Source organism: Dermatophagoides farinae, chromosome 8, assembly GCF_024713945.1.
Source record: "Dermatophagoides farinae isolate YC_2012a chromosome 8, ASM2471394v1, whole genome shotgun sequence".
Lineage (NCBI taxonomy): Eukaryota > Metazoa > Arthropoda > Arachnida > Sarcoptiformes > Pyroglyphidae > Dermatophagoides > Dermatophagoides farinae.
The window spans coordinates 4,017,940-4,037,922 of NC_134684.1; the positions used below are offsets into that span (position 1 = coordinate 4,017,940).

At 30.7% G+C, this 19,983-nt stretch overlaps 2 protein-coding genes across 5 annotated transcripts in view; both read right to left on the reverse strand.

Moving 5' to 3' along the window:
- Nucleotides 1–5,615: 5,615 nt before the first annotated feature.
- Nucleotides 5,616–12,871, reverse strand: LOC124495497 (uncharacterized). The gene is made up of 4 exons (XM_047058888.2): nt 12,257–12,871; nt 10,463–12,168; nt 6,116–10,306; nt 5,616–6,021 (listed from the first exon to the last, which is right to left on the reverse strand). The coding sequence occupies exons 1-4, from the start codon at nt 12,357–12,359 to the stop codon at nt 5,992–5,994; spliced, it is 6,030 nt and encodes a 2,009-aa protein (XP_046914844.2). The 5' UTR covers nt 12,360–12,871; the 3' UTR covers nt 5,616–5,991.
- The window catches only part of LOC124495657 (uncharacterized), a 35,583-nt gene continuing 28,011 nt past the window's right edge, over nt 12,412–19,983 (reverse strand). For all 4 annotated transcript variants that reach the window (XM_075733288.1, XM_075733289.1, XM_075733286.1 and 1 more), the window contains one exon: nt 12,412–18,772. In XM_075733288.1, coding sequence (XP_075589403.1) covers nt 12,412–14,313 — 1,902 coding nt within the window. In that variant the 5' untranslated portion in view covers nt 14,314–18,772. The remainder of the gene's footprint in view (nt 18,773–19,983) is intronic.

Sequence of the window (19,983 nt, forward strand, 5' to 3'; positions counted from 1 at the left end):
ATGATGATGAAGTGGATTGAGGGTTCATCTGACCAAAAAAAAAAATAAATATACATGTTTGGATGTATGATGATGATGAAATGTGAACAGAAAAATCCAATTTAATAGTTTGAATAATGATGTTTTGATTAATAGTCTTCTTCATCATCAACATCATTTTCTTCTTTTCTGGTCAAACATTTCATCTTGATTTTTTTTGGTCACTTTTTTTTCTCGTTTTAAAAAAAAAAAGATTATCATTATTATTATGATACAAATTCACGAATCAACTTGAATGAAAACAGCAACAACAACAACAAAATGTTGAACCACTCATCATTGGTTTCCGAAATTCCGAAACGAATCGAAACGATCAACAAACAACCAAAAAAAAATGATAATTTTGTTGTTCATAGAGAAAATTTGAAATTGAAATTGATTTGACCAACTAATAATGATATTATTGTATTGGAAACTATTATCAAATCCAATCGATTGGTCGGTGAGTCGGTCGATCGATCGATTGATCGAAAGATGAGAGGTGTAAATTAAAATTCACGCACAAATGTGTACAACAGATGTCTGGAGATCAGGAATAAATTTCCAATTCAATCGGAATAATTGATTAATCAGTTCTGGATTTAAATGAAAATTATTTTCACCAAAAAAAAAAATGGACAATAATCAGACAATTTTAAAGTTCAACGTTTTTTTTCACCTGACTAAATAGACACACAAAGGTGAATGTATTTTAATTTTGTTTTTTTTGTTGTTGTTGCTGTTGTTGTTCAGGTTTTTTCATTAATTACTTGAAACACCACGTTTAATATGAACAGATCCAATTTATCAACACTTGCCATTAATAATTTCGCGCATTGTTTTCAATGGACAAAAAAAAGGTGGAAAAAATCCCCCACAAACAAGACCAAGCCTGTATCAAAATGATGGCAGTCTGCCAAAAACGCGTGTTATTTAGATTTATTTTTTTTTGGATGCAGCAACAACAGAGCCAACCAGTTAACCGGTTGAATTTGATCATTGACTTGAAACAAAAAAATGGATCATCATCATAAACCGAAAAAAACAATTGGGTGATAATCGATTTTATCGCAATTATTAACACAAAACTAAAATTGGGAGAAGATTAGGACAAAAAAAAAGTTAATTACTTCAAAAAAAAACAAAAACAAAATATTTTAATTAAACAAAAATTAACGAAAAAAAAAATTGAAAGGACTTGACCACAAACTTGGTAGTAGTAGAGACGAACTTGAATAATTATCTCGATGTTGTTGTTGTTGTTGTTGTTGATGATGATGATGATGATGATGAAGATGATGAACAATTCATTAATTTATCTTTGACCAATACAATTAAAATTTTGTTTTTTTTAATCATCGTCATCATTCTAGATTATAGTCACACATCAACTGGCCACAACACAATAATCTTCATATATATATTTTAATTCACTACATGATAAAAAAAGAAGAATTTTTTTTTGGATGAAAATCAAAAAAAAGATCTAGGCAATAAACCAATGATGTATGGACGAAAAAAATTATTATTAAATGAAATGAAATGAAATCTGAAAATGTGATGTGAATATGCACAACATTAGATAGAAACAAAAAAATGAATCATTTTTTTCAGTCAAAAACTAATCAATTTTGATTAATTATACACAAAACAAAAAAAAAGATGAATAGATAAATTATAATGAAAAAAAAAACAAAATTCATCAACAACAACAACGATCAACATCAATTCATTCATCAATGAAATTGATCAGTGAATAACAAAACAAAACAAAACAGAAAAAAAATTGCCATGTAAATCTGTTGTGATGAAAAAAAAATGCACCAAATACAATTTTGTTGAACATGAAAGAGTTGAAAATTTTTTTAGTCATACAACAACAACAACGACAACAATAACCGGTGAATCACCATTGTGTGTGTGATTGAAACAATTTTGCTGTCAACTATTGATGATAACTTTATATTTTTTTTTTGTCAGGGCTGAGCCCAAATTTTGTTTCATTTTGAAAAAAAACGGATTCATGAATTTTATTTTCAGTTTTACATTCAATGTTGAACGTTATTATTGATAACAATTTTCAATTATTAATAAATGAATGATGACATTTTTTTTTTGCCCTTGATTCGCGTGTGTACATATATCATGGCGATCCAGAGATTCATTCGGGCTTGACATGACGTACCGTACACACACACACACACAAACCCATTACAATGAATGAATGAATTGTCGTGATTATCTAACCCAAAATTTAATTTTTTTTTTTTTTTGACAAAAAAAATGAATAAATTTCAAACCAACACCCAGAAAGATCGATTTTTGTTTTTTCGTCGTCGTCGTTGTTGTTGTTGTTGATATTTTGTTGCCAAACATGAAACAACAATAAATAGCAGGAAGAAAGAAAAAAAACTATGGATCCAAAAATGATAATGGGTTGGTGTATCATTTTTGAATTATAGTCAATTTTCAATCGATATTTATTTTATTGAAAATGACATGACAAAGTTTGTTGTTTTTTTTTTTTTTTTTTTTTTTGATTTGGAAAAACACAAAATTGCAAAACTTGTTTTTTGTTTGAAAATTATTTTGATTTTGATTGGAAAAAAACATTTCATTTAATTTTTGAGTAGTAAATAAACAAATATCCACAAGATGATAAACATACGGATGTTTACCATTACCATTACCATAAATAAATAAATAAAAAAAAATACATTCAACACGAATTGTCGATCCATCAATCATTCAATCAATCGGTTTTTAATCCATCCATCCATTCATCCATTCATCATCAGCATCTGGAGAATGTGATCAAGCGATTAAAATTTAATCAAGTAAAATAATCAACAAAAAAAAACAAAAATTATGAAAAAAAAATTCAAAATTTTGATGAATAATAATTAAGGTCAATTGCCCCGTTTGTCATCGCCTTATATAATTGAGAAACGAGAACAAATTTTTTTTTTATTTGATAATCAAAATTTAAATCATCATCATCATCTATTTATTAATCATCATCGATTTTTCAATTCCTGTTTACAGTGGAAAAAAAATAAATAAAAAGATTCGTGATACACATTTTTTCACTGTTCTGCTTTGCTTTGCTTTGCTTTGTTTTGTTTGTTTGTTTGATGAAGATAAATGAACTCTTTGAGCATGGTTGTAGTGGTGGTGGTAGCAGTGGTGGTGGTGGTGGTGAATGCTGCATACTTTTTGAGATGGCAGAAAAAAAAACATTTTAAAATTATTACATTTTATCTCAAATATTCAATCTATTTTTTTCTGTGATAAACATTTTATTTTTTTTTTCGCTGTCCATTGACCATCCTTTCACATTCATTTTATGTCGGATACACGAGAAAAAAAATTGTCATTTTTAAATGTAACAATCTACAAACGACCACCTTTTTTCACACGAATTGTTACGGTCCAGTTGATGAAGATGATGTGTGATGTTTATTGTTTCAAACCTGAAGTAGTCTGTGGCCGCGAAAGAAAAAGAATGAGAAAAAACAAAACAAAAAAAAGGCGTTCACAAGATGTTTCGGTCAGTTGGTCACAGCTACGCTCGAATTACGATGACCAGAGTGTTATCTTTTTTTTCTCATTTTTTTTTCTTTTTGACTGTTGTCAAAAACGGAAACGATGATAAAAAATACACGAACGATGGGAAAATTTAAAATAAAAAATTTTTTTCAAAAAAAAAATCAAATAAAATCCATGAGAATTCATTGGAGAGAAAAAAAAGCTTTTTTTATTCATAATATCTTTTTCACAAATAGTAATGGTTATAAATTAGAAATTATCGAATGTGATCAATTTAAATATCATAGTGTAGTGTTTGTTTTTTTGATTATTAATTGTTAAATCATTAATTTATCAATAATTAGGGAAAAAAATTGGAAAGCAATTTGTTTGTTTGGTTCATAATGGATGAGTAACAAACAATCAAGCAGCAGCACAAGAGATACTGATGGTGTTTAGTGATAATGTACAAATCAATTCAATGATGTTAAATTGTAGAAAAAAATTTTAAAAACATTCAATCTGATCAGCATTGGATGATTGACATTTGTTCCATAAATGACGTTTTCTGATTTTTGTTTAGTCATCAAATGTGGCCATGTTTTTGAATGATTTTTGATTTAATTTAATTATAAAATCAATAAAATATATATAAATGGCTGTTAATGATACAAAACGACGTTGATCATGGTGATGATGATGATGATGATGATAATGGCAATAAATAAATAAAAATAATAAAAGTGAAAAATCAATGTGTGCGTGTGTGTGTTTATCAATCCCAAAAATTCAGTACACAAACATAACGAAAGAGAGAAAGAAAACAGACACTGAAAAAACAAAATGAAACAAGAAAAACAAGGAAAAAAAAATAAAACATTTCGGTGTGTGTGTGTTGATCAATCTGAAAAAATTGTCGCCTCTTTGAAAAAAAAAAAATTGTCATCACTACTATAGTGAATACCACACAACAACATGGATAAGAAAATGAATCACGGATCATATCATCATCATCATCGTGAGATGCATCTTTAATTAATTGATACTTAATTTTTTTTGCATCATTTTAAATAATTCAATTTAATTAAAAATTTTAATGTTTCATGTCAATGTGAATACATTTGCCAGCGGCCAGTCTACATTGTCACAACAGTCTGTGTGTGTGTGTGTGTGTGGCTCTCTTTTCTTTTTTTTCTTCTATCCATCTATCCATCCATCCAGAAAGAAACAAAGATTTTCAATTTTGATACGATGTTACAAATGATGATGTTGATATGGTAGCGATAATTTTTTTTCAGTGTCAATCTCAAATAAACTAAACGAAGAAGAGAAAAAAACGATATTCGTACTTGTGAACAAAAAAAAAAAAAAAAATACGTTTCAAATATATTCGGACTTATATATATATTAATAATTAAGAATCGTTTGAATGATGATATAATGATTCATGGATATATATAAAGAATGTGGATGAAGAAAAGTGATGACTTTTTTTTCACTTTATCCACAACATATTTACAGTGTTTATTATTTATGTGATAAGGTTATATAATAGCTATTTTGATGATTATGCGGTGATGATCACGGTAAATGAATGAATGAATGAGAATGGAAAAAAAACTATATGGATGTTGATCAGATTTCTAATATGATGATGATGATGATCGGTGTATAGGTGCCATATTCAGTAGCAGCAACAAAATGTCAAAGACATTGGAATTTTTTTTTTTAGTTTCATATTTCCGAACGTTAAAATTCAAAGTTTTTTCTTCTGTTTTAATCACCATCATCATCAATTTTATCAGGGATTTTTTTCTCTGAAAATTTTCCCTTGAAACAAGAAAATGAATTCCTCTGATTAAATCACAAATGTTTATATACAAAATATCTTTGTTCGTGTTCTTTGGTCCCTTACATTGATGACGATCATCATCATATGATTCAAATCAGCATTATCTGCTATGATTATTATGTATTATATGAACGAAAAACTTTACAACAACAACAACAACAACAAAAAGAAGTGGAAAAATCCATTTGATGGAATGAATGTATTGAACAAAAATCAATTTTCTTTTGTTTCAAAACTTTATTTATTTAACTTAGTTTTTTTTTTGGCTAAAAACAAAAAAAAATTTCATTTTAGATGCATGAATGAATTGACATGGAATACAAACACATTTTGATGTAGTCAAAAAAAAAAAACATATGAAAGATTAGATTAGCGATTAGTAGTGGTGAAGATGGCTAATTTTAATATAATAATAATAATAATAATAAGAAGAAGAAGAAGACTTGAATGAATGGAAAGAAAACAGAATACTGTCGACTGTGATGGTTGATGATGATAATGGACCATTTTTTTTTGTGACCAACATTGTCATCTTCAAGGAATGCGTGTGTATGTGGTGGGTGAATATGAAAAATTGATAGGGATGAAGGTGGTCAAAATTGCTCCGGACCATTGACGCAGATCTGTTTTTTGATAAGAAATGGAATTGATTTGAATTGATTGGTTGATTGATTGATTAATTTGGATTTGAAATTAAAAAAAAAATCACAAACTTACCAATGAAGCATTATGAGTGGTGGATTGTCCAGACGTCGTTACCGCTGTTTTTGTGGACGATGAATTGGTAATGGTAGTTGATTCTTGATTATGTTCATCATCATCATCAACATCACCATCATCATCATCATCTTCATCATTTTCTTCGGTGGTAACATCATCGTCAGCTTCGTCATCGTTATCAGGATTTTGTTGTTGAGTATTATTGCTATTATTATTATTATCTTGATTATTCTTGTCAGTTGATTCATTTGGATCACCAAACAATGTGGATATTGGTTCATCATCAATTTGTGAACGAGATTCATGATCGATACCAGTTTGTAGATTTAATGGTAAATCGATTGTGTTGGGCGTGATATGGCCACAATCATCATCGGATTGTTGCATTAAATTATTTTGTAATCGATGTTGCTTCAAGGTAGAAGAATCATTACCGATACGTTTTTTGATTGTCATAGATTTGCTGTTATTATTATCCAGACTATTTGATGATTTACAATTATTCTGATGAAACATACGTATATGATATAGACATAGTTCACGTGTACGAAATTTTTTATTACATTTGGAACAACGATATCGTTTATTTCGTGGTTTATTGCTATTGACCGATGATAAATCGATTTGTGCATTATTATTCATTGGTGATGTTGATTGGGCTGCATTTGGTGAAGGTGATAATGATGATGGTGATGTAAGCTTTGTATGGATCAACATATGACGATGTAATGAATGTGAATGTCGATAGTTACGATTACAATGTGGACATGTGTATTTTTTCGTAACCTCTTTACCAGTGTTGAAATCTATCGGCGATTCACTTCGACTAGAATTATTCGGTTTTTCATTCATCATATTACCGCCGATTGTATTGAAAATAGTGGATAATAATTGATTTGAAATCATTGGATTATTAAGATCATGATGATTATTATCAGATGTATTTGTTGCAGCAGCAGCTGCTGCTGCTGCTGTTGCGGCCAATAACCCAGGATTTTTAAGTAAAAGATTTTGAAATGCTGGATTCTGTAGAAATGATAATGGATTGTTACTGTTGTTGTTGTTGTTGTTGTTATTGTTGCTAGGCAAACAATCATCAATATCTTCTTTTTCTTTAGGCGATATAGCCGGATATGAATGTGGTGGTGGTAGTGGTGGTGGTGATGTCGATGGTATTGAATGTGATGATGATATTGTTTCATTATGATCTGCTGTTACCATGTTGTTGTTCATTGATAAATCGGAAACGGCACTATTAGTTTTTGGATCAACTGATGCAGCTGCAGCTGCAGCCATCATAGCGGCCATCTTAAAATTGCCAGCTAAACTCATTGCCATCTCTTCCGATGTAGTTTTATGTTCTTTCATTAGATGCATTTGCATCGTAATCGTATCGGTAAATGTTTGACCACAAATTAAACAAAGACGACCACTGGTATCAATCGTTGATGTTAATGGTGCTAAATCATTTCGATGCATGATTGCTAATAATTCACCATGATCATTGAACATATGTGCTTTAAGCCATTTTATCGATTTAAAACGACGATCACAAATATGACAAATTTCCTGATAACCAGTACCACCACTACTTGATTTATTATTATTATTGCCTGTTGTTGTTGTTGTCGATTGATGATTATCATGATGATGTAATTGTGGTGAATGGCCACGATTGGAATGTTCTTTTTCACTGTTCACTGAACCAACACTATTTGTATCGCTAGCCACACTATTAGAATCATTGGCCAATGAAGACATTAATAGCAATGGATTCATAGCCGACATTCGTTCATTGGATCCATTATTATTCAACATATTGGCCGCTACTTGTGACATCAATTTATTGGCTTGATGATGATGATGATGATGGAATGTTGGTCCAAGCAATACCGGTGCACTACCATCTTCATAAATTCCATGGGTATTTTGTTTATGAACTTTGAGAAAATATTTACTACACAATTCTTTTTGACAAATGTCACAGGTAACACCGCCAATCGTACTATTCGATGTTGCTTCAATCGGATGTTCGTCAATATTTATTCCATGCATTTTTAACATGTGTGTTTTCATAAAATACTTGTTACATAATTCTTTATTGCAAAAATTACAATAATTCCGTCCGGTTATGATTGAAGCACGATTTTTTAGCTGCCCTGATTGATGTTGATGATGATGATGGTGATGATGATGAGTAAGATGTTCACCAAATGAGCCGGGTACAAAACCGGCAGCCATTGCAGCTTTTATCGTTTCTGCAAGTGTTGTTGCATTGTCGTTGTTTGAGGATGAAAATTTCGTTTCATTATCATTATCGTTATTAGTGGCCGTCGTTGGATTATTTGCCGATTGTGATCGTTGTTGTTGATTTGTTGGTGTTGTCGATGTTGATGAAGAATTTGATGGTGATGAAAGTTCGGATTTTGAAAGAACATTTTCACCGAGTGCTTGACTTATGGCGAGATTCAGACTCTCTAATTCGGTCGATGTTTTCATTGCGGCTGCTGTTCGTTGATAAAATGAATTCAATAAAGATGTTGGCGATGAAAACGAATTTGTCGTAGTCGTCATTGTTGTTTCGGTTGTTGTTGTCGATGATTTTGATGAATTTATTGGTCGATGTTGAGATGGCGTTGTCGGCGCCGATGATGATGACATTGTTGATGGTGGTGGCGGTGGTGGTGTTGGTGTTGGTGAATCACTACTATCAAAAATTCCATGAATATTTTGTCGATGTGTTTTAAGAAAATATTTGCTACAAAATTCTTTGCTGCAAACATCACAGAATGCTTCCGATGATAATGACGTTTCAGCATTTAATAATGATGATGACGAATGTTGTTGTTGTTGTTGTTGTGTTTCCTGTTGTTCAAACAAAAATGATTTCATTGCCAATTGATGATCTGATAATTGTTGTGAAAATGTTTCATCACCAACACCATGTTCGGTGATAAGATGTGCACGAAATACATATGGATTATCGCATTGAAATTTACATAGATGACATTTATTATTATTACGATGATGATGATGATCATTGTTGTTGTCACTTTTCATTATTTCACCATCTTCATTACCGTCATTATCATCATCATCAATCATCATAAGATGTTCATCAGAATCATCCAATTCTTTAATCATTGAATGAAGTTTTCGTAGATCATCACTTGATTGATGATCAACATTTGATGATTCAGAATTTTTTCTCCGATTTATAGGTGATGACAATGTTTCCATTGGTTCGTCAGAATCAGAATCATCACCACATTCGGTTATATCGGATTCAGCACGAACTGGTTTTTCATTTTGATCAATTTCATCATCCTGAATTTTAAGAATATCGGATGAGTCAGAATCTTTGACCACTTCTTCAGTATCCATTCGGCCAGAATGATTGCCATCACCATCATCGTTATTAGGTCGTATAAATGGTATATTATGTGCATAGAATTTATGCATTTTGAGCAAATGATTATTATGAAATTGTTGTTGACAATGGTCACATTTAACCATTGTTTGACCATCGATCATTGAAGAATTGGCCATAATTGATGCAAAACCGTTTAGAAAATCGCTGCCATTTTTACCATAACTAGTTGGATCACGTTGACCAGGTTCAAGTTGATTATCATCATTAGAATTATTATTATTATTATTACTGTTATTTGTGTTGGCGTTGGTAAATATTCCTGGAAAACTACTGTTTTGATTGTTGGCCGATGAAATTGGGCTGCTATTCATAGCTGTTGCTGTTGTTGATGATGATGTCGCCGACGACGAACCACCACTCATAGCAAGTTTTTGTTGCTGTGCAGCAAAAAAACTATTGGCACTGTTACTTGTACCGGATATCATTGTCGTTGGTGTATTACATTGTTGCTGTTGATTTAGATTAACTGGTTGATGATTAGGAAATTTTCCAATGACCGGTTGGCCATCCAAAATTCTGTGTTTATTAATTTTATGTGTACGTAGAAAATATTTATTGCAAAATTCTTTACAACAAATCTCACAGAATGCTTCAGTATTAATGACGCCCATCTGACGAAGCCGTTCAGGCGTCAATATAAGCTGTGATGGATTTGGAAAATTTGGTAATCCAATATTGGCCGCTGTAATAACATTGGTCGTATCATTTGAAATGCCAGCATTTGATGGTGTTGAAGTTGTGGCTGTATTGGCATTCTATACAAACAAAACAAAAAAAAAAATATCAAGGACATAAAAAAAACAAATAGACAGGAAAAATGAAAATTTTAATTTTCAAATTAAAATTAATTAGAATTTGATTATAATCATAACCGGAATTGAAAAACAAAGTCAAGGTTAACAAACACTTACCATTAAAATTGATTTATCATTCGTATTATTATTATTATTAATCATCATCGATGATGACGATGAGAGACCAGATGGTGAAGGACTAGTTGTTGTTCCTGTATTATTGCCGGAAACAGAATGCTTCATATCTCCGGAAATATCACCATTATTGTTAATGATGGAATTTGATTGTTGTTGATTGGCTGCTGCAAGATTCATTTGTTGCTGTTGATGATGATGATGTTGAGCTGCCAATTGTTGATGTAACATTTGTAATTGTTGCAATTGTTGCATTTGTGGTGAATTCTGACTAGGTGGTATTGGTGTATCACCTTGATACACAAATCCATGTGTACGTTGTTTGTGTTTTTTCAGAAAATATTTATTACAAAATTCTTTCTGACATATTTCACAATATGAATCCAAATTGATCATATTCATATTAAGACTAAGACGTAATGGTGGCTGAAATGGTTGACCAGGTAATCCACCGCCAATACCACCACCATTCAGAAGTAAACCACCACCACCACTATTATGGTCAGATGATTTCATTGATTGTGTTGAATTTGTCATCATCGCATTGTTGTTGTGGCTGCTGCTGCTGCTATTCGAGGTAGATAATGGAAACAGTGGATTTGAACCTGATTGCTGCTGCTGTTGTTGTTGGCCATTATTACTGCTGCTATTACTGTTGGAACTTTGATTCTGGCTATTATTTTGATTGTTGCCATTATTATTATTATTATTAGCAGATGAACCAGTAGACGTACTGCTACCGTTGTTGTTTGTTTCCGGTGTATAGATATTATGTTTATTAGCTTTGTGCGTTTTAAGAAAATATTTATTGCAAAATTCTTTGTTACATAATTCACAATATGCTTCCGGATTAAAAATTCTTGGACCAGAATGTTGTGCCATAACTGGTACACCATTTATGATTGCACTAGGCGTTGGAAATGGGCTACCGGATGTTACCGAGGTTGGAACATTGGAACCCGGAAACATGTGTGAAAAAAAGAATGGAGCCATTGAATTTGAGAATAATGATTGTTGATGTTGATTATTAATCAAGCCAGGTGATTGTTGTCTACTACTGCTACTACCACCACCAACACCAATAACACTAGGTGATTCCGATGTCCTTGGAATTTTTGGTTCCGGTGATGATGATATCCGTGTGGATGATTGAAATTGTTGTTGTTGCTGCTGCTGTTGCTGTTGAGATGTCAATGATGGCGATGGTAATGAATGACGATGAAATAATTTATTACTACTATTACTACCGGCTGCATTCGATGTCAATGACGAGATCAATGGATTCAATAGGTTTGGTGGTAAATTTAATCCGGATAGAATGTTTAGATCTTTGGAACGTAACAATGATGATGATGATGATGATGATGTAGCTTGTTGTTGATTGTTGAGATGATTACTACTCGCATTAGATATTGTCGTCGTTGTGGTTGAGTTAATAGATGATTTATGATGATCATCAATATGATCATAGAATGATGATGGAGATTTACGATGATGATGATGATGATGATGATGATCACTATTATCACCATTAATCGATGATGAATCACCCACTACATTATTAGTATCATCACCAACACAACCACCATTATTTGATGAATTTGTCGAACAAATCGATTGATTTGATGGTGATTGTTTACGTTTATGTCGTTTCGATGTAAACACATTGGATATGTGATGAAGATGTTCTGTATTTTTTTTTCAAATGATTAGATAATGAAATTAATAAATCTTTTGAATGAATAGATAGCATTTTGTATGAAAAAAGATACTAACCATTATATTGATGATGACTATTCAATGAATGGCCGGAACCAGAATTCAGGACATTCGATGGCGATGTTGATGATGATGGTTGTGGGAATTTATGTTGCTGCATATGTACGAGATCGATATGAGCACGTAATTGATCTTCATTGGCAAATGGACCATTACATTGTGGACAGATAAATGTTTGATGATGATGATAATAATGGCGATGATGAGGATGATGGTGTTAATTTTTGTTGTGATGACCAACAATCATTAGCAAACATTTCAAATTGTTGTTGTAGAAATTGCAGCTTCTGTTGTTGATTATGATTATGTTTCTCTCTGGTCATCATCATCATTTCAGCTGCTGCTGCTGCTGCTGCTACGGATGCCGCATTTAAATCTTCCACAACATTTTTTGATGATAATTTTGTAGCTGCTGCTGTCTCTTGAATGGCAACGACTTGTTCCAATAGACGGCTACGATTACTATGATGTTGATGATCATCGTCGTCGTCTTCATCAACATCACGATGGTTGTCTCTTTCATCATCATCATCATCGTCGACTATTTCATCAACTAAATCTTCAACATCATCATCATCTACAACGAAATCATCCACTAACTCACCATCCTCAGCAATGTTAAAGTTCTCGTCACAATCCGATGATGATGAAGCAAGCTTGTGTTGTTGAAGTTGGGGATGCCGAAGTCGTCGTCGTTGTCGTTGTCGTTGCTGCTGCTGCTGTTGTTGTTTTTGTTTTAATTTTATTTGCTTCTCTTTATTTTGAAATAATAGTTTCTCTTTCGTCGTCGTCGTTGATTTTTGCTGTTTATTCAGGAGCAATGGTGGTGGTGGTGGTGGTGGTGGCAATAACAAATTGTCGCCATCATCATCCACATTCATTATTGGATTGATATGTTGTTGCCGTTGTTGTTGTTGATGTTGTGATAATTTTATTTCATTACGATGACGAATTTTTCGGCGGCCATCCTCATCATCATTAACATGATCATGATCTTGATTATCATCTGCATCATCATCATCATCATCTTCACGATCGCCAGGAATACGATTATTGGTGGTGTTTGTGTTGGTACCATATTCATAACGTACCGGTTTACTTTGTTTTCGTCGTTTTTTACTATTATTTGTATCAATCATATGATTTGATGATAATGATGATGGTGATCGTTGATTGGAATTAGGATTATGATGATGATCCTTATAATCATTGTGACTATCATTATTTGTTGATGATGATGATGACGATGATGATGATGCGGATGATGAATTTGATGATCGTCTTGAATTATTTTGAATATTATTATTGACAAGATTGATCAAAGTTGGTGCCATTGATGCTAATAATTGTTCCTGTTGTATTGCAATCGATTCGTTTCCTGTTGTAGCTGCAGCAGCCATTGTTGCTGCCATTGCCACTAATAGCTGACTTTGTTGTGCAACCATTTCATCTTGTACATTTGCACCGATTGCTCCCTGTATACAGGTTAGAATTTTAGCTAAACGATTAGCCATATCGGTTGTTTGATTATTGTTAATATTCGTATCTGTCGTTGTTGTGATTAAGGATGATAATGACTGAGAATTCGTAGTGTCAGCGGCAGTACTAGTTGTAGTCAACTTTGTCTTTGTCATTGTAGTTGCAGCGGAAGAAGTTAGCATATTTTTTTCCATTGTCATCATCATCATATTTGTTGGAGAGAATTGAACATTTTCATCCACATTAATATCATTGTTGGCACTAGTTTGTTGAAGAGATTCTTGTTGATTTGGAATGATGTAGTCATCATTATTATTATCATTGTCATTATCACCAATTTTGTTTGACATCAATCGAGAATTATTATTGTCTAATTGACATGATGGTGATGGTGGCGTTGGTGGAGGTTGTGGTGGTGGTAATGGCGTAGGCGGAACGTTATTCACCGTACCCACAGAATTATTATTATGTTGTGTTGTCATTGTTGGTGATGATGATGATGATGATGATGATAATGGCAATTGTGGTGCTGTATGTGATGGAGTCGGATCCATAGAATCCATCATCATGATCATCTTATAATAATAATTTTAATCTGATTTGATTCAATAAAATAGCAGCAGCACACATGAATAATTAATGATAGCGAAGAAAAAAAAATGAAAAACGAATATGGAACGAAACATTAACAACAAACAAACAACAACAACAACAACAAGTGAACAAAAGCTGAACACACCCACAATAGTCTTTTTTTTATTTTAAATTGCGAAGAGAATTTAATTTGATTTTCAATTGATAATATTGATATAATGATGAGATTATGAATGAATGAATGCTGGGGGGATTAGATTGGTTATTATTCAATGATGATGACGATGATGATGATTAATGCTGATCACTATTTAATTTTGATTTTCGGTTGTAAAATTTTTTTTTTATTTTTGATTTGCGTTTCAATATATATTTGTACGTTGTATCAACGTTGAAGAAATAAAGACAAAATTTTTCGATTATAAAGTTTATATATAAATGAATGAATAAAGAGAAAAACTTTAAATTGGTATCAATCGAATTTTGTTTTTTTTTTATTTTTTTTTGTCTGTTTGATAATTTTTTTTTTTGATTGATTGATCGATGATTGATGATAAATTTTTCAATAAATATGAGTGATTTTTCTCAGGAAATTTTTTTTTTCGTCGGTTATCTTTGTCAAGTGAAAAAAATTTTTTTTTTTTTATTTGATTAAAATTTTTCATTCACAATTCAAAACACACACACACACACAGACACTGTGTTATTGTCGTATTCCAATTCAAATTGATCTGGCTGAATGTGACTGAATTTCGACTGTCAATTCTTTGTTTTTGAAGAGTAGACAAAAAAAAAGTGTGGAGAAAATTGCTACTTGAAGACCGTTCATCATTCATCCAATAATAGTAATAGTAAGAGATGTGAAGACGGATGGTAAAGAAATCCAATATGAAAATGAGATTGACTGACTGTTGTGTGTTGTTCATTCATGATTAGTCAATGAGAATTCATGATATCAAATTCCATAATTGATACAATTCATAATTATTGGTTGAATTGCATGTATGATGATGTTTTTAATCTGTTTGAAAATTTGATATGCTGCTAATATGATGGCCATAATCATTGATTGAAAGATCAAAAAAAAAAAAATATCAACTACACATACACATTTATCGATTATTGTTGCTGTTATCGGATCTTGACTTTTATGATTCTTCTTCTTCTACTTTTTTCTTGGTAGTTTTTTGTTTCATTCGAAATTTTATTTTTTTTCGATGTTGAAATTTTTTTCAATCAATTAAAGAAAGAGAGAGAGAGAGACTAGAAATACAATTAGAGGCTGTTGCTGTTATCAAACTTCTTCCGTATCGCTCGTATTAGGTTGAAGGATGCGAGAAAGTGAAAAATTTTTTTTTTTTGAAATGAAAAAAAAATGTATCAAATTTACCAGATTGAATTGAATGAATCAATTTTCATTCGATTTATTTGCTATGAAATTGAATCAAATCTTCATGATTAAAAATTGATAATGTTCGATTAGAAATGGTTGATGTTTGTTTGTTTGAAGAAAAAATTTTTCAACATTTTTTTTTATTTTGTTTTTGTTTTTCTTCTCATTCGATTTGATCCAATCAATAAATCAATCCATCAAAAAAAATCAAGTATCGATTCACAATAATAGACTAATAGGATTTCGTTTGTTTGGCATTTTTTTTTATTTTTTTCGTTGTTGTCGTCTTTTTTTTTCATTCAAGATAAATAAATAAATAAATAAATAAAATTCATTTCAAGTTGGTCGGATTTTAGTTTGTTTTTTTTCACTCATTCATTCATTCATTCAAACATCAAATCATCATTTTTATACATTTTATAAATCAAGAAACAGAAATTATTTTGCTGACGGCTGTAGAGTTGAGAGTCAGTGTGTGTGTATTTGAGAGGGACAATTGATAATGATTTGAAATGAAAAAAAAAATTTTTTTTTGGGAAGCAATAATTTTTTACATTGAATTTCGCAATAATCATTGTTGAAAATGGCCTTGAAATCAATTTTCAAAATTCATTGGAAACAAGAAATTGGCAAATTTTTTTTTTTGATCTCAATTTCATTCTCTCATTGCCTGTTGTCGTTGTAGTTGCTGCTGCCGTTGATGTTGTTGTTGTTGTTGTTGTTGTAAAAAGAATTTCAAATTCAATAAAATTTCGACAACAACAACAGAAAAAATATGATTTTCTGTTATTTATCCTTTGCGAATTTGAGATGTTCAAAACACATAGAAAAAATTTTTTGCATTTAAAGGAGTGTTAAAGCAGGCCAGCCAGAAAAGAATGAAAAAACGAATTGCTGTAAATCTCGATCGATTGAATTTTTATTTTTATTTTTTTTTTTTTTCTCGTCTTATTTCAAAAAAAAAAAACACACACACACACACACTGTTCGTGTGTACAAGTGTGTATGTAACAAAAATGATGCGAGAAAAAAAAATCAAAGTCCGATTTCTATCCAATTTAGATTTTTTTCATTTCATTTCATTTCTTTTGATTTCAAATCTTCATTGATGAAAAAAAAAAATTTTTTTTTTGTATAAAAAAAATTATTATTAATTTCAATATCGATGAGTGCGTGTCTATGATTGGCTGATTGATCAATTGATTGATTGATTGATTGATTGATTGATTGAAAACACTAAAAACTGTAACTCTGTTATTTAGTGAACCAAATTTTTTTTTTCGTTTTTCTGTCAATGTTTTTTTTGGTGGATGGAAAAAAAATGAAAAAATAAAAAATTTTTTTTCCTCCCCCCCACCAATAATCAAATTGATTGAAAGATATATGGCGATATTGATGATGAAAAATTGATTATTTTTTTTCTATGTTTTTCAACCAAAAAAAAAAAAAAAAAAAAAAATTCATCAAATATCAGAACACGTCTTTATTTTCATCATCATGATCATCATTTATGTAGCGGTGGTATATATATATATGTATTAATGTTTCAAATTTCTGATAAATCTTGGTGCGAAAACGAAAAACTTGAAACACTTTTTCGACTTTTGATTGTTAATAAATGGAAAAAAAAGTTGTTTTTTTGTTGTTGTTGTTGTTGTCGTTGAATGCTATTTGGTTAATAATACGATGATGATGATGATGATGATTGTATGTGCAATAATTTTTTTTCCAGTGAAATTTGATTGAATTTTTTTTTCTGGTTTTTTTTTCTCCCATTCACTGATGACAATTTAACCAGATATACTATTTTTTTTTCAATTGATTATTCATTGAATTTTCACATCATCAACAATTGGTACTATTTTTGGATTTTCTTCTATTTCAAATGTTGTTGGTGCGAATTGTTATCACGTAGTACCGGTTGATTTTGATTTTTTTTTTGTTGTTTTTTTTTTGGTTGTTTTTGTTTTTTTGCACTGAATTTACCCGATTTTTTTTGGTCCAAAAAAAAAAAATTTTTTTTTTTTTGTTGTCGTCGTACGATGATAATGTGCTGCGATGGCTGATGTTTGATGTTGCTAAGGTTTTTTTTTCTCTTATTTTCAATTGAAAAACGAGAAAGAAAAAAAAAACTGGAATCGAATCAAATTATTATGAATATAATAACAGCACACATATATATCGATGATGATGATGCGATGGGAAATCGAAAAAATTTTCCATTATTTTTTTTCCATCAAACTTGTTGATTTCATTTCAACATTAAACATTTGCACAGATCGTGATTTATGTCATACGTATATATTCCTTGTTGTTGTTGTTGTCGTTTGTTCATTATTCGATCCATTCAAGATTATGCCGGATTTATTCATTCATTCATTCATTTTTGGTCGATTATAATGATGATTGAGCAATAATCGTTGTTTAAAAAGATGAAATATTTAAAAAATAAAATTGATCATTACACACAACACACACATATACACAAAAAAATAGTCACATAAGAACCAGGATTTTGTTTTTTTTTTCTGCAGAAAAATTTTCGCCGATTGACTTGATTTTTCTCATTCGATCAATGATAGAATTGGTAGAATGTCGATCAATCAATCATAAAAAATGATATTTTTTTTTTGGCTGAAGAAAAATAAACAAACCGGACACACACACACACACACACACACACACAGATTGGACAATTTGATGAATGAATAGCAAATAATCAGCAGCCAGTGTTTAAGCAATTTATTTGGATTGAATGAAAATTTTGTGGAGATTAACCTGATGATGATGATGATTGTTGTTGTTGTTGGGCTAAACCCGAAAAATATTTGATTCAATTGTTTCCGTTTTTTATTATTATCATCATTATATAATCAGAATAAATGGACAATTTAACACTTTTGCTGCTTGTTTTTTTTTATATTTGTTGAATTTGATGATTCACAAAGATTGTTGATTGAAGTAAGGTGAGGTTCACAAACTAATGACAATGTTATGATTGTTGGCTTTCTTTTCGGTTGTTTTTTTTTGCCACCAGTTTGAACTACCTGTATGCACGAAAAAAATGAGAAAAAAAATGGTTAAATTTTACGTTTCTGGAAACTACCACCATTATATTTATTAATGATGGCAGACAAAGTGAAGAAAAATGATTTTTTTTTCAAAGTCAATATCATTTGGTTCAATCAGCTCTTCATCTTTCTCTCACCAAAAACCATCTTTATCATCATCACCCAAAAAAAAAACATGTGTCAACAACCACCGTGTTGACCAATGACCAAATATTGATGAATTTATTATCTATCCACCATTATCATCATCATTACAAATAACTTTAACTTTATCGACAAAAAAAATGAGAAATTTTTTCATGTTTTTTCCGATTTTTCGTGACTAAAAATTCACGACTTGTTGCTGAAAATCTGGCAACATCAGCAGCAGCAGCAGCTAAAACGAAAATCTGAAGAATAACTTATGAAAAACAACAACAAGAGATAATCTCTGACAGATTTTCACCCAAAAAAAAAATGAAAGAATTTCATTCACAAAATGTTATTTTTTCCAATAAAAATATCTCAATCTTTTGATACTTTTTTTTCATTATTATTATTATTATCAACTGGTTTGACCGATCACGAAATTATTCGATTGATAATTTCATATTTTTCTTTATCATGAATTTTATACAATGTTTGACTGTGTGTGTGTGTGTGTGTCAGTGTTTATGTTGAATTGAAATGAAACAGGAAAAAAAAAATACGAGTATGGATTTGGCCATCACCAAAAATGAATGTTTACTGTGAAAGGCAGATATATATAGAAGATGATACAGAAGCTTTATAATATTGGATTTTTTTAAAAAAAAATGATGATGATGATAATCATCATGTTTAGTTGGTTATAATAATAATAATAACAACAACAACAACAACAACAACAACAACAACAATAATAATAATCATCATCATCATCGTACTGACATCAATGAACAATCCAACAAAAAAAAAAAAAAAACAGATAGATAGACAAAAATGACAGATAGAAGAATGAACGAATGGTTTTTGAATTCTTTTGAAGCAATGAAAAAAAAAATTTGCGCGTAACAATCGAATTGAATCAAAAAAAAAATACAAAGATAAATAAGATGTTACATGTTAATCATAATAATGATAAAGGTGAAACGTGTACATCAACTTTGTAACTGACTACTGACAGAAAATGATAACCAGACAATTTTTGAAGCAAAAGAAAAAAAAAC

Bases quoted from the DNA above. Each gene is read 5' to 3' on its own strand.
- LOC124495497 (XM_047058888.2), bottom strand. From the start codon at position 12,359: ATGCAGCAACATAAATTCCCACAACCATCATCATCAACATCGCCATCG. The intron at 12,169-12,256 runs GTTAGTATCTTT...AAAAAAATACAG, and splicing joins TAGTCATCATCAATATAATG to AACATCTTCATCACATATCC. The intron at 10,307-10,462 runs GTAAGTGTTTGT...TTGTTTGTATAG, and splicing joins ATGATAAATCAATTTTAATG to AATGCCAATACAGCCACAAC.